Source organism: Pleurodeles waltl, chromosome 2_2 (genome assembly GCF_031143425.1).
Source record: "Pleurodeles waltl isolate 20211129_DDA chromosome 2_2, aPleWal1.hap1.20221129, whole genome shotgun sequence".
NCBI classification, from domain to species: domain Eukaryota; kingdom Metazoa; phylum Chordata; class Amphibia; order Caudata; family Salamandridae; genus Pleurodeles; species Pleurodeles waltl.
Window position 1 is genome coordinate 606,311,298 of NC_090439.1, and position 24,501 is coordinate 606,335,798.

The 24,501-nt window shown below is 48.9% G+C and overlaps 1 protein-coding gene across 2 annotated transcripts in view; it reads left to right on the forward strand.

The window, feature by feature from the left end:
• The window catches only part of SNTG1 (syntrophin gamma 1), a 3,232,656-nt gene that overhangs the window by 1,457,691 nt on the left and 1,750,464 nt on the right, over window positions 1-24,501 (forward strand). For both annotated transcript variants that reach the window (XM_069218895.1, XM_069218893.1), the window contains one exon: window positions 22,933-23,067. In XM_069218895.1, coding sequence (XP_069074996.1) covers window positions 22,933-23,067 — 135 coding nt within the window. The remainder of the gene's footprint in view (window positions 1-22,932; window positions 23,068-24,501) is intronic.

A 24,501-nucleotide genomic window follows, 5' to 3' on the forward strand; every position in this document is an offset into this window, starting at 1 on the left:
GTTGGATTAGAGTGCATAGCTTCTGTTTCCCCTCTGATTTCCCAAAGTTGAACCTTACAATGTAAAAGTATGCAATGGCATGGCATATCAGCAGTTAATTAGGCTGTCAGTCTGTGTGAATGATGTGTATGTATTGACCCACTGCATCCTTTCTTTCCCTCCCTCTCCTCCTCTGTCTTTGTGTGCATCAGCATCATCAGTCGAAGGAGAAGGGGCACTGGCAAGTGGGGAACCTGCAGCTCACGGGACCCAGGAGGCTGATACTAGTGGAGCAAAGGGGACCAGTGGGACGGAGGGTGAGGGGAGTGCCACGGGGAAGACTGGATATAGAACATCCTCTCCAGATTTCTCCTCTGATGGATGCACCCTGGTGGTGGTGGGCACATCTGGGCCCCATCCTTGTCTGCCACCTCCTTGCCAGCACCACCTTCTCTGTAGCTCCCCACCCAGTTGCCCGTGCCCGCTCATCCAGGAATGTGACCACCATCACCACAATAGCAGACCCCGTACATCAACCCCATTCACCACATGTGTACTCACTACTACTACCCACACCCCCACATGCAGCACATCCACTTTACCTGTAGGCACCACCCTAACAAACACTCACACATCCACCCTTTCATCTCTGTGTGTCTCCTCCCTCCTCCTCCCAAGATACCTAAATGCCATCACTCACCCATACAATAGACACCCAGCACACACATGGCTTACACCCATGCACCTGCACGCAAAGCACCTATCAAGGCACACCATCCAACCACTCCCTCTCCCTCCCCTCCCATCTGTTTTTCCCATGACCGCCCTGGTGTCCCTAAAAAAAGATTCCTCTACGAGTTTGCCCTGTTCCCTCTCACTGACCCTGTCCCTGTTTCCCCAAGTGCCCTCATGCCATCCCTATTCCAGGTTCTTCCACATCCCAGTCTTCCCATGGCCCCCCTGGTACTGTCCATGCCCCTCCTCCTCCCCTACAGAGACTACCACCCCAAAAGGGAAGGATCCTCCTACTAACGGCAATACAGATGGCGAAAGCCCCCCTCTTAATCTTAATGCCCCCCTCCCAAACCCAAACCCCCCCCACCCCCCTCCTCGCCCCTGAGGTACCTGCATGCCCCATTGATGCCCTTGCCACGTGGATGCCCCTTTGCAGTCAGGAGTCAAGTTGAGGCCAGGAACTCTGCCCAGTGTGTGTGGGGCAATGGACACTTTTGGACTGGCCATTAGCCCTCTGTTGTATATAGTTTATTTATTTGATGAGGACGTGATTTTAATATATCTGCACCAGTCACCCGTTGGTGTCGAGGTTTACATACTTGTCCTGCCTTTCATTTCAGATGTATGTGTTGTATATGTGCGATTTGGTGTGTGTCTTCAGTGTATGTGATAAGTTTATATAGCAGCATGAGTTGTGTGGGTGAGTTGTGATATGAACTTCTTGTGTTGGTGTTGTGTTGCATTGTGTGATGGTGGTGTGTGTTGTGATGCATCTGTGATGTACTTTGTGTGCTGGATGGATGTGGCATGTGATGTGACACATTGTTTGGCAGTGTTATTGTTTGTATTGGTTGTGTGCTGTTGTTATGAGTTGCTGGCAGTATGCGTTTTCTTCTGGAGGTGTGCGTTATGCCTCTCTGTCAATGCGTTTGTGTGGTAATAATGGTGTTGTGGCTGCGTGACTCTGTGGTGTTGTCTGTGGATGCCTCTGACAGTGGCGGTGGTGTGTGAGTGCGGTGTGGTGTGTGAATGACACATGTATGTTGAACATCGTGTGTGTTGTTTATGTGTGTGTGTATGTAGATGTGTTTGTGTGTTGGTACGGGTGTATGTTTGCGTGTGTGTATGTGGCTAGCCATGGAGGGGTTGTGTGTTGTATGTGGGTATGTACTAATGGCCTTCCCTCCAGTGTGTGCTAGGTGGGTGTACTTACGGGTCATTGTCATCGGTTCTGGAGTTGTATGGCCAGCAGGAGCAGTGAGAAAACTTCCAGTTTGGTTTCCATGGCGGCTGCTGATGTGTCTGTGTTCCTGAAGGTGAGTGTCTACTTTTATGTTGGTCATTTCTGCCAGCATTTTTGTGGGAGTGGTATTCCCCGGAAATCCTGTTGGTAGGCTGGGTTGTAATATGGTTGGCAGAAAGATGGTCCTCAGCGGCCTGGAGATACCTTCCACCGGTCGTGATGGTCCGCCCACACTGGTGGTGTTTTGGCTGTGTTCCCCACAGAACATGTTCATAATATGGCAGTCTTCACTGCTGGTCCGGCGGTGGTGTGACCACCATCACCACCGTGGCGGTCCTCAGGCCGCCAAAGTCATAATGAGGCCATGAGTCTTGACCTAACACTACCATAAAATGCATAAATAGAGAAACATGTGCTACAAAATCCATATTGTGTGTTATGCCTGAAATGATGGCTTTATTGTCTGCCTTGGGGAGATATTCATCAAGGTTAAGAGTGTGTTAGCATTCCTATAAGGTCTTTTTTTGGTTTAAAGAAACACTGCTTTGGGACTTTGCATAACTCCCAGCTTCCAATTCAAACCTATTGCTGTTTTCTGTGTTTTTAACATCTCCCTTAAAAAAGACTCACTGCTATTAATGCGGAATCTCTTTTTCGATAAAACTTGGGCTTTATAGTTCCTCAAAATAACAAAATCCTTTCCATTAATTGGAATCCTCTAACCTGTCAACAGCTGCAGCACAGAGATATCCAATAAACGTAAGATGTCTCTGTGCTGCAGTGATTTCATCTTTCGTTTGTCTATTGCCCAGTCTAAAAACTCTCTTCCCTATACAGAAGCCAATACTCCATATGGTGTGCCATGATATAACATTTCCATATTAACATGAGCTATCTTTATCTCTTATTGTTTCATGACACTTTCTTATTCCATTACTTTCAGTCACTTGTAATGTAAAAAGACAGTTTTTATACCAAACAAAGGTAGGCAGGGATATTGCAGTGTGGTATAAACCAAAATTATACAATGCTGTTCTGCATGAGTACTTGTCATCGTTTGTGCAATACTAAACAGGGCTGCTCACATTTGCATGGTGCTTGCTATAATTAAATGTGATTCATGATTACCATTTAAGTATCACACAAAACAGCAGTAGAAGGGTACAAACACCAACGCAGGCAATAATGTGGCTAGTGTAATATCTGGTGGTGTGAGTAGAAGGGGAATAAATGGGTCTCCCTGGGATCCGTGGGATACTTGGCAATAACTCCAAAACCCAGTTGGGAGAGGCACAGGATCCTCATACCAGTGGTGCATTAAATGATCCCATCTGTAGAACACAGCTATTTCTACCCCTGCCTCCTCTCTTTTGGCAGGCTGAAATAAACTAGTAAGAGGAGTAGGACCACTTGGATTATTTTCTCTCCTGCTTGTGGGTAAATGGATATTGTTTTGCAAATCCTCCACATTCTTACTTGCCTGACCAATTGACACATTTCCCATATTGCTTTAGTGTGCAGTAAAGGCTTTGTAGTGATGGTCCAAACATTTAAAGTTCAGCTCAGCTGGGTCATGCATTGTTTTGTTGACTGTTCGTATAGTCATTTCATTGTCCATAAACAATTACAGAGATAGGCAGTTCATTAGAAATGTTCATGGTTTCTTCTGGGACTGCCCATATCATCTATGTGATGTTAAACTACTAGTATGAGTCAAACACGTGCTGCAGGGTGGTTTAGAAATTCATAAAATGTTTTACGCTGAGCTATACCTCAGTCAGACAGTGTTAGGAAAACAGTGCTAACAATACCTGCACTTTCAATTGTGCCCCCTAGAGGAATGCATACATACATTTTATCCAGAACATATAGTTGAAAATGTGAAGTTTGAAAAAGAAACTGAGTTTGCTGTGCAACACTAAATCTTAGCTCTTGATTATGAAACCAGCTGGGAGAGATACCATTCACTACCATTCCCAAGAGATACTTCTGTACTGAAAAAGAACTGGTGAAGGAGAAACAAACAGGAGCTCTGTTCCCTGTGTATAACCCTTAAGCTGATGGAGAGGCATTCAGTCATCATTGGCTTTAGGCCAACACCACAGGCATCCTCATTACCATGATAACCAAGTGCATTGTGAGAATTTTATAATATACCAATCCCCTCACTCAGTACTTACAGAAATAGTCTTCCAAATTCATCATTTTATAAGAGTTAATATTCAAACATCCAATTTGATTTGTTAAATTACTTTTACCAACTCCCCTATAGAGTACATCTATTTCAAATAATTGTCATTCAATTTTAGCTGACAGATATAGCAAGGATTGTTTTAAGGGAAATCATATAAAGTGTTCTCCAGAAAGGTAACTTTTGCATAGTACAGGATTGCTTAATATAGTTAAAGCTCAAAAGTAATATTTTAATCCAATTTTACCCTTACCTTTTATAAACAAATTCTCATATAAACATGTGTCCATTTAATTCTGAATTGATCAATATATACTTTTTTTTAAACATTTTCTGAATACATCAGTTCTGGGTGATACTACATTTTATTCTATTGCTTAAAATTTGCACTCATCATAGCACCCATAACTTTTTGCAGACTGTACTTTGTTTACCTCACCAAAACATGCCTTTGTTTGGTTGCGGTTCATCAAACTGTGATTCTGAAAGAAGAAATATACAGCGTTCTGTGCATGTCCATTATTTGCACGAAGTTTGTTCATCTTACAACAGCCAAATGTCTTATTCCATCATGGTTAATGTGGGCTGTTTATCTTTCAGAAATATTTGACAATATTACTTGTAGTCCTTCTGTATTCCTCTAATATCATCCAAAGAGACGAATGTCATTTCATATGCACATGAAACGTACACATTTTGCTATTTCTCTAATGTTTCATTTATAACCTGCAAAGTCACAAAAACAACCAGTTGCCTCCACAGTTGTAAATTATTGTGTGTGGTCGATGTTGGGATCATCAAATAATATGCATATTGTGATATTGTTAGTGTGCCAAAATACTGATCCTGCCAACACCTGTACCCCTTTTTCTCACACTCTGGGAGCAATACACAAAGACCAACTTCCAGCTACACATAGTCATCTCACAGGCTGACTATACAGGCTGAAGGCATCAAATGGTTGGGACAAGAAAATAGAAACTTTCTGGAAGTGGCATTTTCAGAATTGGGATTTAACATCCAATTTTATCACTAAAGAAGGTGTTTTGATTATAATTGTTTAGAGACCAAACTCGAGGTTCCTACCTGTTTCCAATTGAAAGTTATCTTTTATACAGTGTAATGCTATAACTTAATGTTGCCCTATGGGAGACGTAGGTATTGCAGTAGTGAAAAGCTAATTTAAGGGTCTGGGGGTGACTTAAATGTATTAAAAAGGGAAGATATAGGCTCGGCAAACAGTTTATTTGCCTGACCAAAATGACAGTTTAACACTACACACACAGGCTGCAAGGGCTACTTAAGAGACTGGTGCAATAATTGCTGCAGGCCCACTAGTAATAGTTAATTTGCAGGCCCTCCGTACATGTAGTACCACTTTACTAGAGACTTACAAGTAAATCTAATATGCCTATTGGGGTTCGCAGTAAGCCTTCTTCAAAGGCAGAAATTGGTGTAAGAAGAGCACCCAAACTCCTAAAAATTAGATCACTTCTGGAAATCAAGAGGAACTCCTGCCTGGAGAAAAGCTGAAGAGCTGAGGAGAAGTGCTGCCAGGTCTGTGACTGTGCTTTGTGGAGCTATCCTGCAGTTGTTACTTCTGCCTGTTCAAGGGGACAAAGACAGGACTTTTTTGTGCATTCCTGCTTGTGAAGAAATCTCCAAGGGTTTGCCCTGAGCTTGCCTCCTGTTGTTGAAGTCTCAGGGCCATCAAAGACTTCCCCTGCCAGCACTTGAGCTCTCTGCTGAGACTCCTGCCCTGCCAAGTGGTGCCCTATCTAGTTCCTGGGCCCTTGAAAGGTGAAGGTAGCAGACCAAGCCTGAAAATCCATGCACAGACTGCCGTGCGGGGAAAATTTCAACGCACCTTCCGAGCCACTTCTGAGAAACGACGCACCGCCGGCTTCGCAGCTGAAATCTATGCTCCTCCTGCATCGCAGCAGGAGAAACAACACGCAACACCCGCTGACAGAGGCTCATAATGTTGCAACCCACATAGCGTGGTTTTGCTGATACTGTGAGGAAGGATTTTTGACGCAAACATGGCTGGGCGCAGAAAAATGACGGAAAGCCTGCCCGGACCCACGCACGCCAAGCCGTCCCGAGGAGAGACGATGCACGGTCTCGCTTGCGAGTGAGAAATCGACGCATCGCTGGCCTTTTCCGACGCACACTCCACTGTGCGGTGTTAGTGTGACACAACCCAGGTACTTTTTCACGCTAACAGCGTTAGCAGTGTTTTCTAAGGATTTGAGACTCTTTCTTGCTTTTTAATTCATAACTTGACTTGTGTATGGTGGATATTTTGTCAATTTGGTCTTGTTTTGTTTAGATAAATATTACCTATTTTTCTAAACCTGTGTTGTGTCATTTTGTAGTGTTTTTACTGAGTTACTGTGTGTGTTGGTATACATACTTTACACCTAGACTCTGAAGTTAAGCCTGCCTGCTCATGCCAAGCTACCAACCGGGTGAGCGGGGGTTAACTAAGGGTGATTCTTCTTCACCCTGACTTGAGTGAGGGTCCTTACTTGGACAGGGGGTAACGTGACTGACAACCAAAGACCACATTTCTAACATATGTATATCAATGTGTCCAAATACTCTCAATCCCAAAGTCCAGGAAAGGAAAGTATTGCACTCGAAGTCCGCTGCTAGTTACACCTTTATTCCAGTAAAAATGCCCAATGCGTTTCAGTCACCAAGACCTTAATCACTGCAAGATCACTGGCTAACAATACATAGACCCTCATTCTGACCCTGGCGGTCGGTGATAAAGCGGCGGCCAAGCCGCCAACAGGCCGGCGGTCTAAAATATGCAATTCTGACCCTGGCGGAAACCGCCAACACAGCCCGCCAACTTAACACTCCGACCGCCACAGCGGTACAAACAAACAGCGCGGCGGTTCCCGCCAACAGCCCGGCGGCAGACAAAGTACCGCCCACCCTATTACGACCCACCAATCTGCCACCTTTTCCGGGGCGGGAGCACCGCCGATAAGAACACGGCGGAAACAGACTACGAACGGGAAAACGCTCACCTCTACGCACTCCACGCGAGATTCCGGCAGTATGGAGCCAGAGTTACAGGTCATCCCCGCACTCCTATTCCTCCTCATATACCAGGAGCACGCCCGGCGGCGCGGAAGACATCGGTGAGTACTGCACCTACGACACAGGGGAGGGAAAAGATTACCGGCACACACCCACCCACCCACACCCACTACAACACACACATCAATGCATTCCCACAGATCACTGTCACAACCCACAAACCACCCCCCTCCGAAATAATGCAAAGACCAAAAGAAGAGATCATAAACGGGCAGATATATTGAAATATGTACGCCATTAATCCCAATAAATAAATAAACTATGTACAAAATATATACAGCTACTAAATGTAGTCCGTGGATCACAGGGGTCCTGTGCAAAGGGGCAAGGCCCAGTCCCACGACAAGAACTCCACGGAGAGAACACTGCAGGGGCATCAGAAAGAAAATAGGACAGGCACCTCAGGGGGAAGGGAAGGGGGGGCACCTCAGCCACTTGAGTACACGACGCCAGATCCACGAGGGGACTCCATGACCACTGGGCCATCCTGGGGAGAGCAAAGCCACAGTCCATACAGTCCATACAGTGGGTGGCCTGCCCACTGGGCCATCCTGGGGAGAGCAAAGCCACAGTCCATACAGTCCATACAGTGGGTGGCCTGCCCACTGGGCCATCCTGGGGAGAGCAAAGCCACAGTCCATACAGTCCATACAGTGGGTGGCCTGCCCACTGGGCCATCCTGGGGAGAGCAAAGCCACAGTCCATACAGTCCATACAGTGGGTGGCCTGCCCACTGGGCCATCCTGGGGAGAGCAAAGCCACAGTCCAAACAGTCCATACAGTGGGTGGCCTGCCCACTGGGCCATCCTGGGGAGAGCAAAGCCACAGTCCATACAGTCCATACAGTGGGTGGCCTGCCCACTGGGCCATCCTGGGGAGAGCAAAGCCACAGTCCAAACAGTCCATACAGTGGGTGGCCTGCCCACTGGGCCATCCTGGGGAGAGCAAAGCCACAGTCCATACAGTCCATACAGTGGGTGGCCTGCCCACTGGGCCATCCTGGGGAGAGCAAAGCCACAGTCCAAACAGTCCATACAGTGGGTGGCCTGCCCACTGGGCCATCCTGGGGAGAGCAAAGCCACAGTCCATACAGTCCATACAGTGGGTGGCCTGCCCACTGGGCCATCCTGGGGAGAGCAAAGCCACAGTCCAAACAGTCCATACAGTGGGTGGCCTGCCCACTGGGCCATCCTGGGGAGAGCAAAGCCACAGTCCATACAGTCCATAACAGACCCCACTGCCACTGGAGGAGGCAAGTTGGCCAGAGGACATCCTGCAGCCCTGCCCGAGATAGATCCTGCCCTGCCACGTCTGCCAAAGGGCCAGCGGTTCTTGCCCTGAAGGGCCCAGTTCAGCGGTTCATGAGACGGCGGGGCCCAGTTCAGCGGTTCTTGAGACGGCGGGGCCCAGTTCAGCGGTTCTTGCCTTGAAGGGCCCAGTTCAGCGGTTCTTGAGACGGCGGGGCCCAGTTCAGCGGTTCTTGCCTTGAAGGGCCCAGTTCAGCGGTTCTTGCCTTGAAGGGCCCAGTTCAGCGGTTCTTGCCTTGAAGGGCCCAGTTCAGCGGTTCATGAGACGGCGGGGCCCAGTTCAGCGGTTCTTGAGACGGCGGGGCCCAGTTCAGCGGTTCTTGCCTTGAAGGGCCCAGTTCAGCGGTTCTTGAGACGGCGGGCCCAGTTCAGCGGTTCTTGCCTTGAAGGGCCCAGTTCAGCGGTTCTTGCCTTGAAGGGCCCAGTTCAGCGGTTCTTGCCTTGAAGGGCCCAGTTCAGCGGTTCTTGAGACGGCGGGGCCCAGTTCAGCGGTTCTTGCCTTGAAGGGCCCAGTTCAGCGGTTCTTGCCTTGAAGGGCCCAGTTCAGCGGTTCTTGCCTTGAAGGGCCCAGTTCAGCGGTTCTTGAGACGGCGGGGCCCAGTTCAGCGGTTCTTGAGACGGCGGGGCCCAGTTCAGCGGTTCTTGCCTTGAAGGGCCCAGTTCAGCGGTTCTTGAGACAGCGGGGCCCAGTTCAGCGGTTCTTGAGACGGCGGGGCCCAGTTCAGCAGTTCTTGAGACGGCGGGGCCCAGTTCAGCGGTTCTTGAGACGGCGGGGCCCAGTTCAGCGGTTCTTGCCTTGAAGGGCCCAGTTCAGCGGTTCTTGCCTTGAAGGGCCCAGTTCAGCGGTTCTTGAGACGGCGGGGCCCAGTTCAGCGGTTCTTGCCTTGAAGGGCCCAGTTCAGCGGTTCTTGAGACGGCGGACGGTCTATGGCCAACTGCTAAATGCCTGGTGGTGCCCTCCTGGGCAGCGGGGATGGTGCTCCTTCACTGCCCACCTGGGCTGTGGGTGGTGGGGCCCCCCTGGCCAGCTGGGCTGGGTCCTCCCTGGGCAGCGGCTATGGGGCTGGTGGGCTCTCCCGGGGCAGCTGTGCCGGTTCCTCCCGGGGCAGCGGCTATGGGGGTTGTGGGCTCCTCCTGGGCAGCAGGCCTGCTGCCTGACCTCTCCAACTTGCTGCCCTTGCCCTCCTTAGTCGTCGGCCTGTGGCCCTTTCCTCCCTTTGGAGCTGTGGCTGGTGACTGTCTCTGGGTGGTGTCCGGGGGGGATGTAGAAGGCGGGCTCCTGCGGCGCCCCTTCCGCCTTCTGCTCCTCTTCCCAGGGGGTGGGCTGGCTGTCCCCTTGCTGCTGGGCGAAGATCCAGACATGCGGGCTGGCGGGCTCCAATACCCCTGCACCCTTGTCAAGGGGGCTGCAGGGCTGGTGGTGGCTGAGGTGCTCTTCTTACCCCGACGAGAAGGAGGGGGGGGCTCAGGGTCAGGAAAGAAGTTAGTAGTGGCGAGGAAGAGCTTCTTGGGACAATGGAGAGTGGTAGGTACAGTGGGAATGGGAGTGGAGGGAGAGGATGTGGTTGTAGGTGAGTCACGTTTGCTGTCTTTGGGTGCAGGTGCAGGAGGGATAGGCTGTCGTGAGGTGGATGGCTGTTGGGTGGGTGGGTGGCTGCGTTTGTGTGGTGTGGAAGAGGGGGTGACAGACACAGTGGGAGAGGACACAGGGGACGTGTAAATGGCAGTGGGGGTGGTGACTGCACGTGTGCGGACTGGAGTGGAGGGTGTGCTGGTGATGGAAACACTGGCTGATGGTGAGGTGAATGGAGGTGTGAGTGTAGACGTCACAGGGAGGGAGGAGGGAGACAAGGAGGTGGGGGTCACAGAGGTGGTAGTGACTGTTGGCATGTCTGCATCGGAATGTTGCGTGTGTGAATGTCTGCGTGATCTGTGGTGCTTATGTTTGGATGAGCTTCTCTTGGGTGTTGAGGTGTGTGCAGGCTGGTCTGATGGTGTGGGTGGGACAGGCAGAGGAACAGGAGACTGGGAGGAGGGAGTTAGTAGAGGCAGGCAGGAGACAGGGACAATGGCTGCCGTCAGTGCTGAGGCCAGAGCCTGGAACGATCGCTGATGGGCAGCCTGACCCGAATGAATGCCCTCCAGGTACGCATTGCTGCGATGAACCTCCCTCTCCACCCCCTGGATGGCATTCAAAAGGGTAGTCTGCCCAACAATGAGCGTTCGGAGGAGGTCAATGACCTCCTCACTGAGGGCAGCGGGGGTAACAGGGGCAGGGCCTGAGGTGCCTGGGGCGAAGGAGATGCCCGGCTTCCTGGCAGAGCGGGCACGGGGCGAACGCGGAGGGGCTGCTGGGAGGGCGGAGATGGTGCGCTGGGTGGCGGCTGTACCTGTAATGGCGGGGGGCACGGATGGTGCCACCCCCGCAAGGGAGCCCCCTTCCGAGGACGTGTCCGTGTCGCTGCAGGCTCCAGTCGTCCCCGTCGTGGAGCTCCCCTCGCCCTCCGTCTCACTGGTCCAGTCTGACTCTGTGGCATGGCCCTCCTGGGCCATGTGAGATGCAGCTCCCTCCTGCCCCGATGCCACTTCTCCTCCGCCTGATGATGCTGATGCACACAAGCACAGAAAGACAAACAAAAAGGGGGGGGGAGAGAGAAATAAAGGGATATTGAGTACATGGATCTCCGGTACAGTTAGCGGACATGACAGACACAGATGCCCCCTGCACTAAGTTGCGCACTTGGGGTACGCTACGCATTCCGTGGAACATGCCCTACACGCCTAGAGTTGACAACTGCACCCATGGATGACACGGCCCAGGGATGGCTGTACTGACAAACTACTGAGGGTGGTGGCTGGGGACACAGGGGCTTACGGGGGTGCCCAGCCTACAGATATCGCCCTGGCCTAGGGGGACCCCCAGCCCTCCTCCCCCACCCAGACACCTCCACTGCGCGACAACAGAGTAGATAATGCTTGTACTCACCCCCTTGTGTCTGCTGTGCTGCCTTCACGCGCCCATCCAAATCAGGGTAGGCCACCGCCAGGATCCGGAACATCAGGGGGCTCAGTTGACGGCAGGCACCCCGCCTACGTTGGGAGGCCATCCCCAGCAGAGACTCGGCGGTCTTCTTGGTCCCGCGGCGGATGTCCTCCCACCTCTTGCGGCAGTGGGTGCCCCGTCGATGGTGGACCCCCAGGGCCCGGACTTCCTTGGCGATGGCACGCCAAATCCCGATCTTCTCATGGGCGCCGACCTATGTGACACGTACAGGGAGGGAGAAATACCACGTTCAAGTTACTCAGCATTTTCCTTTCCAGTGGCCCAACGCCCCCCATCCCCGCCAGGCCCCCCGCCAGGCCCCCCGCCATGCCCAACATGCCCCCTATCCCCGCCAGGCCCCCCGCCATGCCCCCCGCCATGCCCAACATGCCCCCCATCCCCGCCAGGCCCCCCGCCATGCCCAACATGCCCCCCATCCCCGCCAGGCCCCCCGCCAGGCCACCCGCCATGCCCAACATGCCCCCCATCCCCGCCAGGCCCCCCGCCAGGCCCCCCGCCATGCCCAACATGCCCCCCATCCCCGCCAGGCCCCCCGCCAGGCCCAACATGCCCCCCATCCCCGCCAGGCCCCCCGCCAGGCCCCCCGCCAGCCCCAACATGCCCCCCATCCCCGCCAGGCCCCCAAGCCAGCTAGTGGCCCCAAATCCATATTGAATTAAACTCACTTGTTGGTCTGGAGGACCGTAGAGTAGCGCATACTGGGGGAGGACCCCATCCACAAGTTTCTCCAACTCCTCTCCAGTGAAGGCAGGGGCCCTTTCCCCAGTCGCAGCAGCCATTGTCCCTTCCAGACCGAGGTCACAGCAACACTTGCAGTATAGGTCCTCTCCTGTGAAAGTTCAAGTCGCAAGTGGATAAGTAGATAGAAAATGGCGGTCACGTCCGCGGCGGTACGTACCGCGGCGGTGCGTCCCGCCACCGCTGGCGCCCTTCGCCATTGGCTCCTGAAACCCATAGGCTTCAATGTTAACCAATGCGGCTTCGCGCCGCGGTCTTCGCCCGCCGCCCGCCGCGGTGTGCCACGCCAGCGCATTGACCTCACATCCCATTGTCACACTTCACAGGTCAGGCAGCCGCCATTTCCAGGGCCCACATGGCTCAATTTCAACTGCGTCACACAGGCCTAGGCCTTGCATAGCCACTCAGACACGCCATTCACTGCATAGAGAATCGTATACTGTGCTAGCTGTGAGTACGTACCTGTGGGTTGCCTGACTGTGTGCTCCATGTTGTCCTTCCTAGGCACCGTCCGCTGGGTTGGGCGAGGAGACGGATGAATCCTCCCGTGTACCGACCGCTGGTGGACCTGTCGACAATGGAAGAACGCCACATTATCCTGACCTACCGTCTTAACCGTGCCACTATCCATGAACTGTGTGCCCAGCTGGAGCCCGACCTGATGTCCCCCATCCGCCAACCCACAGGGATTCCCCCTCTGGTGCAGGTCATGTCAGTACTACATTTCTTGGCAAGTGGGTCATTTCAGACAACCGTGGGAATTGCTTCCGGGATGTCTCAGCCCATGTCTTCGAAGGTGTTATCCAGAGTGTTGTCTGCCCTGATGAAATCCGTGAGGAACTACATCATTTTCCCTGAGGTGGGCGAATTGGCTACAGTGAAGGGTGATTTCTACGCCCTTGGACATATTCCCAACGTAATTGGTGCCATTGATGGGACCCATGTGGCTTTGGTTCCCCCAAGAGACAGGGAGCAGGTGTACAGGAACAGAAAAAGTTACCATTCAATGAACATCCAGGTGGTGTGTTTGGCTGACCAGTACATCTCGCATGTAAATGCCAAATTCCCAGGGTCAGTGCATGACGCCTACATCCTGAGGAATAGCAGCATCCCTTACGTGATGGAACAGCTACAGAGACACCGTGTATGGCTAGTGGGGGACTCTGGGTACCCCAACCTGTCGTGGCTACTGACCCCAGTAAGGAATCCCCGGACCAGGGCAGAGGAACGGTACAATGAGGCCCATGGGCGTACTAGGAGGGTGATCGAACGCACCTTTGGCCTCCTAAAGGCCAGGTTTAGGTGCCTGCATATGACCGGTGGATCCCTAATGTACTCACCTAAGAAGGTGTGTCACATCATCGTGGCCTGCTGCATGCTTCACAACCTGGCTTTGCGCCGCCAGGTGCCTTTCCTGCAGGAGGATGGTCGAGACGGTGGTGTTGTGGCAGCGGTGGAACCTGAGGAGAGTGACGAGGAGGAAGACGACGGGGCTGAAACAGACAACAGGGACAGAATCATTGAACAGTACTTCCAATAGGACACAGGTAACATTTCAAAGATAATTTAGTAAATGTTAACTACTCTGCAGCATCTCTGCTGCCTGTCTATTTGCCCCAGTGTATGATGACTGAGTTTTGGCTTTTCCCTCCCTATTTCAGATCTGGGGTCCCCACTACGAGTCCTGTGCTTCGTTTCCCCATGGACTACAGCTTTGTGGCAGCTGTTTGTTGACTTCACCATGTACAAGGACATATTTGCACTGTCATGTCAATTACAATCTATTGAAATCACAGCCAGACTCCTGATATTTTGGTGCAAAATAGGTGTTTATTGAAGTGCTCAAAATGGGATGGGTGGTTTCAAGTGGGTGGGGGCTATGGTGAAGGAATGTCCATGGCAGAGTCCAGAGTAACAGTCACACAGGTGCATTGTCCAGAGGCCTGTGGAGAGATGGAGCATGGGCAGTTCAAGGATGGACAGGGTGACAATGTGGGACAGTGGGATGACATCAGGTGGTATCCTTTGCTGGCGGGGGTCTTGACATCCTACTCTGTCTTCTTGCGAGATCTCAGGGCCCTCTTGCGGGGTGGTTCTTCTCCTGCAGGAGGTGGGGGTCTGGTGGGCTGCTGCTGTGCGGGGGCCTCCTGTCCACTAGCGCCGGCGGAGGTGGATGGCTGTTCTTGGTCCAGGCTAGTGGCAGGGGCCCTTGGGTGTTGTTCAGTGTCCGCCCTGCTGTTTACGAGGTCCTGCAGCAGCCCTACCATGGTAACCAGGGTGGTGTTGATGGCTCTGATGTCCTCCCTGTACCCCCGATAGTGTTCCTCCTGCAGCACCTGGATCTCCTGGAACCGGGCCAGTACCGTCGCCATCGTCTCCTGGGAGCGGTTGTATGCTCCCATGATGGTGGTGAGGACCTCGTGGAGAGTGGGTTCCCTGGGCCTCTCCTCCCCCCCCTGTCGCACAGCTGCCCGCCGAGTTGCCCTGTTTCCCTGGGCCTCTGCCCCCTGGCCGGTGTGCCCACTACCACTGCCCCCAGGTCCCTGTTGTTGTTGGGGTGGTGGGTTATCCTGGGTGCCCTGTAGTGGTAGACACACCGCAGATTGACGCGCCCTGGAGACAGAGGCATGGGCCCGCTGGGTGGGAGCTGTGCTGGTGTTCCCAGAGGGGTTAGGGTCTATAGTGGCCTGTGCCTGTGTGAGGGGAACCGACTGTCCAGAGGTCCCCGATGGTCCGGGCTGGTCATCGGTGTCCAGATCGACAGAGCTGCTGTCATCGCTGACGGCCTCTTGGGTGGGGGGTGTGGATAATTCTGGCCCCTCCGCCGCGGTGTGTTGACGGTCGGGTCCTGCAGGGGTATAGAGGTATGGTTATAGTTTCAATGTGTGGCATATGGGTGTATCTGTGGGTTCCCGTGTCCCCAAGTGCTGGCATTCGTGTGTGGGGGCTTTGGTGAGGGTGGCTTGTGGGGGGGATGTGTATATGCATTGGGCATGCTTTGGTGATGGGTGTCCATGCTTAGTGGACGCATGCAGGCCTAGGTTTTGGGATGTGTGGGTTGTGATGGTGAGACATTGGCGGGGAATAGGTGTGCTGGGGGTGGGGGTGAGGATGGTGGTGGGGGTGAGGATGGTGGTGGGGGTGAGGGTGGGGGTGAGGATGGGGGTGGGGGTGAGGGTGGGGTTCGAGGATGGGGGTGAGGGTTGGGGTCTGATTTGGCATGCAGGTGGGGGGGAAGCAGTATTGAAGCTTCAACTTACCAGTATCCATTCCTCCGCCGACTCCTGCGAGGCCGTCAGGATGCAGGATGTTCAAGACTTCCTCCTCCCATGATGTGAATTGTGGGGGTTGAGGTGGGGGTCCTCCGCCAGTCTTCTGCACGGCGATGTTGTGCCTGGATACCATGGAACGCACCTTCCCCCGTAGGTCGTTCCATCGCTTCCTGATGTCTTCCCGATTTCTGGGGTGCTGTCCCACTGCGTTCACCCTGTCGACAATCCTCTGCCATAGCTCCGTCCTCCGGGCAATGCTGGTGTATTGTATCTGTGTGCCGAACAGCTGGGGCTCTACCCGAACGATTTCCTCCACCATAACCCTGAGTTCTTCGTCTGTGAAGCGGGGTTGTCTTTGGGGTGCCATGGGGTGGTGTGTATGATGTGTGGGGTGGAGTATGTGTATTTAAGTGAGTTGAGTGTGGTGGTGTGTGTTGTTTTGTGTGTGGATAGTGTGTGGGTGATGGTGTTGAGTGGCTGTGGCTGTTATGTTTTGGATGCTGGTGTCTCGCTCTTGTCTTCTTTACGAATTTTTAAGCGTAGGGGTTTGTGGGTGATGTGGGTGGGTGTTTTATATTGTATTGTGTGTGTGGGAGTGGTGTGTGTATGTGTATCAGGTGTGTGAGATTCAAATCGTCCAATGTGGGTGAGTTTTGTTCGTTTGTGTGTATTCTGACCGCGCCGGTGTGTCCCGCCAATGGAATACCGCGTTTGAATGACCGCCGCGTGGATTCGTGGGTCGTAATGGCATGGGCGTATTTCTGTTGGCGTGGCGGTGGAGGTTTGGTCACCTCCACCTTTCCGCCGACCGCTGGTCTGGCGGTCTGTTGTGGCGGTCGGATTTTCGGAGGTTTGCCTTCTGCGGGTCAGAATGACCGTGGCGGGTTTCCGCGACCGCGGCGGGATTATGGAGGATTTCTGACCGGCGGTAGGCGCCTTTTACCGCCGAGGTCAGAATGACCACCATAGTCATCATTTGTGTTTATATGAAAACCATCCATAAACTAATGACAAAACAAAAATGAACTAAACACCTTACATGCTGGAAATCAATTGTACATTCCAGCTTTGTTGCTGACAGATTACCCAATAGAATATTGACATTATACCCCTATTCATTATAAAAGCACTGAAAACTATAAACATACCTTTACAGTATGTGATGGAACTTGTAGTATGTATAAACCTCGTTCCTAACAAAAGACTGCTTACTGCACATCATAAATGATGAGGCTTTAGAATCCATAAGCCATGTATCTTTTGCATCTCCTTTAGGATTGGCTATAGTGCCCACTATTCTTTTTGTTTCAAACCAGCTACGTTAATATTACGCCTATTCATTATACACTGTATGCACCCTCCTGCTAACAATGCCTACCAGGGTTAAAAGAAAGCCATGCAAAAGTGGTAACAGGTTGACTCTGTTCTTGTACAAGGAAGAGAAAGGCATAGTAGCATGATCAAAACAATTGCCCAGTATGATGTTGACAAATTCATTTATGGTGTTAGTAAAAACTATTTACAACGAACATGCTCGTTCAGTTCATGATGGTGTAGGTAGTTTAAAACATCCTTGAATTACTGAACCGGCCATCCCACCGGTCAAATGTTCAGAGCACTCATAGCATACAACTACTTTTAATCATCTCTTGTTTGTATTGCAAGATCAAAAGTCTACAAATTGTGTAAACTATAATGCATACAAATGGAGAAATTCAAGGCTCCACTGCCATATCTTGCTATAGCCAAAGTGCCTATACCCTTCTCACCTGCCACTGGGACCTGCTCTTCCTCCAAACAGCGCTTAAATATGCCATCACATCTTATGGATACCTATATTAAATGCAAGGCATTGTCCTAAAAATGGTTATAAATAATACCAAGTGCTTAACAATAATCCCAAAACTGAACCACCCACAACTAGAAAAAAGCAGAATCAAAAAGATATGAGAGGTAAAATCAAATGGGGAATGCAGCAACGGCCTTTCTGTGTGCCTTTAAGTCTAAAGTCCTTAAAATATAATGGCTTAACCAACTCAATATGGTAACATTGATCTTCTAACCGTTTCACAACTGCTGGTGAACAGTCATGTTTCAACTGCCAGAGAATAGTTACTGCTCCTGACTAGAATCACCTTACAAAAGAATATGACTAATCAAAACAGTTATATGTCGAATAGACTGAACTGAGGAGGACCATCCTTAAGTAGGGACAGGACTCCATGGGAAAGAGCGTGCCTATGGGCTGTCGTAGTATAATTCCACGTAGCAGTCCATAGCTGGAGACCTACCCCGGGGCTGCGTTCCCAAAAAGCCTTTCCCATGGATCCCTGTCCCTACTTAAGGATGGTCCTCCTCAGTTCTGTCTATTCGACATATAACTGTTTTGAGTGAGTTTACTCATTTTTTTGTTTTCTGTACAACTTAAGTAATTTAACTCAGTGTAGTGTCCACTTAAAGCTTAGGAGAAGGTTTTTGTATATAGTCCTGAAGAAGTGCCAAGTGATTCGGTAGGAATTTTTGAGGCGCACAATATGTTGACTTTTTGAGTAGTTAAAGAAGAGGTATTTTCTATTATTTTGGTAGGGCGTGGGAACATCACTTCCCTGTCACTCTACAACGTTTTTTGATCTTGACGGGTTCCTGTTCTTGTTCAATAAATTCTGTTTTCAGAGTGGGTCACCTAGTCAATTTTATCCTCTCTTCTCTCCAGCTTTTTTCATTTTCTCCTTTGTTTGCCTATAGGTTTGAATCTATTCCTATTCACCACTTTTTGTACCACGGCACTGGCCTATTACAAGAAGATCTCCGGCAAAGAGCCCCCTTGTGGGGCCTGCCAGACATTGCAGCACCAGTCTGGCGAGGAGCGGGCCCTATGATGAAGCAGGACATCAAACGGATGTGTGAGGGCTCTTGCTTCTACATATAGAAGTGCCTAGTGGATTTGTGTTTGTTCTTTGGAACAGTGTTCTCTATTTTTTCAGTGTAACTGGTAGGGAGACTGCCCCCTCTCTTGATTACATAAGTTCTCAAACCCTCACATTGACAGATGAGGGTTTTACTCCAGGTGTGTCCGTGATCATTTCCCTCCTTTGATTTATTTTGAACTTCAAAAGTTTAAGGTTCATACGATCTCACTCTTTTTAATTGACAAATACATTATTCATTTCATCTTGTCCAGAAATATCTCATTCTAAATATATCATCCATCCAAGTCTAAAAAACCTCTTTATCTCTCTCCTTCTCACTCTCTTCCTCTCAATCTTTCTCCTACTCACACATCCACTCAGACCACTACTCACCCACACACAGACTCATTCAGGCACCCACTCACAGACCCACTCAGACCCTCGTGCACCCACTCACAGCCCCACTCAGACACTCATGCACCCACTCACAGACCCACTCAGATACTCACACACCCACTCACATATCCACTGACACCCTCATGCACCCACTCACAGACCTGCACACACACTGACATACCCAGTAAGACACTGATTCACACACTCTCTCATCCAGAGACTCTTACAGCCACTCTCATCCCCAGATACACCCTCTCACACCTATTCTCACACCTAGAGAAACAGGCTGATGACAAGTCACACTGTGCATGGCCAAAGGGTTGTGTGCAGTGTAGATTTGGGTGGTTAGCAGGGTTGGTCACAGGGTCTGGCTGCAGAGCAGGCCATGCAGGGATCCCCTGCTACGCATGGGTGAAGATGGTGTACAATGCAAGGTTGGGTGCTTATAGGGGGCTGACATCAGGGACCCTGTGGCCAACTGCGGCTGCACGTGGCTGAAGGCTGTGAGCAGGGGTGGTTGGATTAATGGATTGTAATGAAAAATTTAAAAAAACATAGAAATTCACTGAAAAAAACTAAAGTTACAGGGACGGTATAGTTAGGCTCACATTTTAAACTTACAAAACCATAGAAATTGACCTGTTATAATTAGAGTTATCGCAAGTAACTATAACTCGTGCGCTAAAGTAACTATAGTTCGCATCCTCGCCATGCACTGCTAATTACGCCACAAATTACAGCATTCATTACATCTTTGATAACATCACTTTTACAATTTCACAAAAAACTGTGCATGGCGGATCCGCATTCATTATAAATAAGCCCGGGGAGGTGGTGGTTTCCCAGGCATCAAAATACCCTAGGAGTAGTGCTCCGTGAACACCTCTCCTTTATTTAAAAATGGTGCTGGGACCTGGCCCACCCTGTGCTTCTTAAAAACAAATGTGGGAGCCTTCTCTTGTTTTTTTTGCTGCAAATTCATGGATCCACTGCAAAGTTGTGGCAAAAATTTAAGAAAAGTGCTTTTTTGCCCAGGGGTCCTTTGGAAATCCAGCATCAGGTTTAGGGGGTCAGGGTGTCCCTACCCTGTCTCCTTTTCCTTTTTTTGTCTTTTTTTGTGGGACTAAGCTGAAGCTGAGTCCTAAAATGGCTGCCAAAACTTTCTGATTAAAGTGTTGGCAGCCAATCAGAGCTCTGCATTTCGCTGAACAAGCTTGTTATTATTTGTGAATCCTTTGCACCTCTAGATATCTATATTTAGTTTTCCTTTAATATTTCAAAAAGTGCTGAATGGATTTACACCAAATACCAAAAAGCTAATTTTCTGGACCAAGAGTGCCCTTTCTGCCAAATTTGGTGTAATTCCGTCTAGCGGTTCCGGCTGTAGGTGTGTCCTAAATTGACAGAAAGCTAGATCGTGAGTCAGAAAGAGTGCTTTTTGTAATTTGGTGTAGATATGTTCAGTAGTTGTGGAGTTATTAACGAAATAAAATTTAGATATTTCTAGAGACGTGGGAGGTCAGCAATTCCAACAAAGGTCAAAATGAGATCTGATGTGCTGCTACCTCTTCAACCAGGTAGTGGTGGCAGGCATCTTGGAACTCGGTCTCAGCTGAGTCCCAAGAAAATGCATAAACAAAAAAACAAGATGGCAGGGTAGGAATCCCCAGATTCCCTAGGGCTTGTGGTGGGGTCCTACAGAGTCCATGTTGGGAACCAAAAATGTTTTTTTTTAATTTTCCTTTGACTCCACAAAGGATCTGCAGGAAAATTACAACATAAACAAGAGTGATTTCCCACGCTTATTTTTATTAGCCCCCGGGGAATCAAATTAAATTGTAATTTTGTGGGGGGGCACATGTGGCCCCCCTCCAAGGATCCCATCCCCAGGGTCCGGACATGCTTTTCATGGTGAGGGGGGCATGCAGCCCCCATCCTGGCACATTATGGCCCGGGGGACCCAATCCCCTGGAGCTTCTTCTTCTATTTCCTGAGGTGTCCATTCCGGGGACAGAGCGAGTCCACTGCCCGTACTGGCGTGGGCAGTAAAACCTGTGTTTGCTCTTGCTTGGTGGGATCAACTTCAAAGCTCCTGGTGAGCAAGAGCAAACACCAAGTCCGCTCCCAGCAGGCGGGAGCATGAATAATGCTCCAGCCTGCTGGGAGCAGACTTTTCATCTGTTTTCCTGCCTGCAATAAAGCGAACAGGGAAACATATGAAAATGTTTCTCTATCCACAGGGATCAGCATTTTTAGGTGCTCTCTGTGGGCCGGCCAAGTGCTCCCTCCTCTAAAAAATGTGGCAGGCCAGGGGTATAGAGTCCCCGCGGACAAAATCGGCCATGGAGGGAGGTAGCTTCCGGGCTTGACCACAGTTACAGTCATAGATACCTTAGGACACAAGTTGCAGTTTCTTGAGATAAGTATAATTATAACTGCTGAATTTCTATGTATGTATAAAATCTGGACCTTACTATAGCGTCCCTGTAACCAGTTTTTTTTCAGTGAATTTGTCATGTTTTTTTTAATTCTATTTCTTAACTATAAGCTCCCACCAGCATTTGTTTTTTTTAATGAATGTATACACATATATAAATGCATACATATATATATATATATATATATATATATATATATATATATATATCAACTCTGAATTAGTAGGAGGAACAGGTCATAAGCTAACAAAATGAGCAGATAAATATCAGGTGATCAGGTGTTTGGTGCCTTTTTTTTTAAAGAAGAAATATGTCTTATAGGATTATAGATGTTGATCCTTTTCCCACCAATGGACGGTATGCTACATCACTTGGTTCCCTCACTCAAGGTGTAGTCGAGCAAAAGCGGGCTCAACTCAAGAATGAGTGAGTTTTTTCAGTGAGGATTGTGATATGGAGCTATTGTTGGAATATGTGGAGAATTCTATCAACATGACTTTGGTGAGGGAAATGCAATGTCCTGTACCCTAATAGTGAGGGGAACTATGATGAGATGAAAAAGATATGTGAGTTAAAAATTGCCTTGTGGGAAGATAATGTTTATTGAGGGTACTCAATGGTAGGTTAAGACAACAGGTAAATTATTCAAGCCCCGTGAAGGTCAATATATTTCAGCCTTGTGTCAAAGCACAAAAGGGATCAAAAAGGCTTTCTTTGTGGCCTTAATCCTCCACAGTGAGTCTCTCTTTACCTTACGAGGTATAGATAAGAAAATATGTAAGTCCAGAGGATGTGTAAAACAACTTTTGAAACAAAAAGAGATGTGAAATGAAATCAGGCCCTACTGGAAGTAAAGGCCTCAAGTGCATTATTTGAAATAGTATGAGGCAGATTTACTAAACTGTCAGGCAAAGCAGTGCAGCAGCCAAAAATTATGTGCTACATTGAGTGACAAGGAGGAATTAACTTTTAGCTAATTCCAGCGCAAAAAGGAAAGTAAATAATAAAAAATAAAAAAAACATTTTGCACTGGTTTGGGTCACTTGTATGATGCAAAGCCAGTCCAAAATGGTTAAGAAAACACCCCCGTAAAATGATGAATACTATCTAAGGTTTGTCCCATACTGATGTCAATATTTTGTTGTCTAAGGATGTTTGAGTGTAATACCCCCCAAGTGTTGCCTTCGGGTATTGTCCAGCATCTTGTTACTTACTGCAAGCCAGGTCACACACTGAAACACAATTATTTAAAATCCCTTTTACTTACCTGAGCCTAACTTGTGTCTGTCTCAAACTATAATTGGTTAATTGGTTAATTAGCACAACATCTATTGTATGCAGTATCTTCATTTCCTAATACAGACATTTTTCTTTATACTACATAGGCAAATGTAATTATTTTGACTGTTAATATATATTGAATTGCTGTGGATTTCTTCTTTTAGATTGGCGTCTCATGGCACCAAAATTCTCTTTTTTGTACCGTTTTTAAACGATTGAGTTTGAGCTGTAATGCAGTTATGCCTATCTTTTTCCGCTCTTACAGACAAAGACAGGGATTTGTTTGCTGCAGGATGGTAATCAAGAGCCTTTCAAAGTGCGACTGCACTTAGCCAAAGATATTTTGATGATCCAGGAGCAGGATGTCATCTGCGTATCTGGTGAACCTTTCTATTCTGGTGTAAGTACTTATTATTTTCTCTTTTTATTATAAAGTTTGCATCCTAAATGGCCTCGTGACACAGCAATTTATTGTAGTTGTAACTGCGCGAAGAGATATGCCGTTTCTACTTGAGAAATTCTTAGGCTGTCATTTCAGAGGGTTTACCTAATGATCTGGCAGATTCTCAAATTATAAATAAATTGCACACCCGGGGCCTAAGCGAACATTTCACCACCCAAAAGCTAGTAAAATGTCCTAAGGGGGAACAACAATGAAATGGGGATTGTCAACTGGAGTTTGTTGTGGTAACTTTGGTTGCTGTGGTAATTCCCTAATCTGCAGGCACCTTCAAGGGACAACTCAGAGACCCTGTGGTATTACTTCAACCAGCAATTTCTGATACCTGTTAAATCGGTAATTTGGAGGATGGGTTATGCATATTGACGACTTTCGGTTCGCCTGGATATATACAACGTGTCAAAAGACCTCATACCAAAATGTAACTTATCAATGCTTGCAATTGTAGCTAACATGGCAAGCTTTCTTCGATGCCAAATCTTTGAAAAACTAGAGTCTTAATGCTCACTGGCTGAGCTACTACAAAACCCCTAATCTAGACGGCTCTAAAAGCACATGAAATAAACACTCCTTGAAGTAATCTTGACTGCCTAATGAGTTAGTGTATGACAAAGCCTAAAGAGCATTAGTTACCAGAGCTGAAGCTGAATGCACTGAAGATAAGAAAAAGCAACTGTAGTTTCATGAGGAAAAAATGCTATAAAATAGTTCAACCACAGTTCTTTCAACCAAAGGCCATCACAATAGCAAAAATCGAACATAAGAATAACATTTCACAAAAAAAATTGGAACAATAAAAAGTAAAAAAATATTATATTGTTAGCTCATCTGAGCTTGCAATAGAACAGCAGAAAATCCGAAAAGAAAAGAACAGTAGTGCAACAGTCAAACTTTAAGCTCTGCAATTGTCAACTAAGAAACCGAAAAGGTATGCAGTTTGTGTATACAGCATTTTACCTAGGGGCATATTTATGTTGAAATCACTCAGCGCAGCAAGTCACCTTGCTGCCGTGCGGTGCGCTGTGTGATATCTTGTGAATCTTGTAGATTTCACTGTTCCAGTTCTGCATGGCTTTTAATAAGGGAACACTTACTTTGCATACAATACATCTGGCGCAGGTATAATGTGGCCCAAGGCTTTGCAAACTCACGCAATGGTCCCATTGCATCAGTTTGTAATTGTGGCACAGTGTAAGGGAACTGCTTCTGCTGCCGCCCATAGTTCAATAAATGTTTCTATGTTTTGGCAAACTGTGCATGTTCTCACGCTACCTGAATGAAGCAGTGTCTTCTTTCTTCCAAAATAAAACTATTGTCAACTTCACAACTTATTAACATTGCCTAACCAAAGATCTAATCATTTGTGGATTTCCC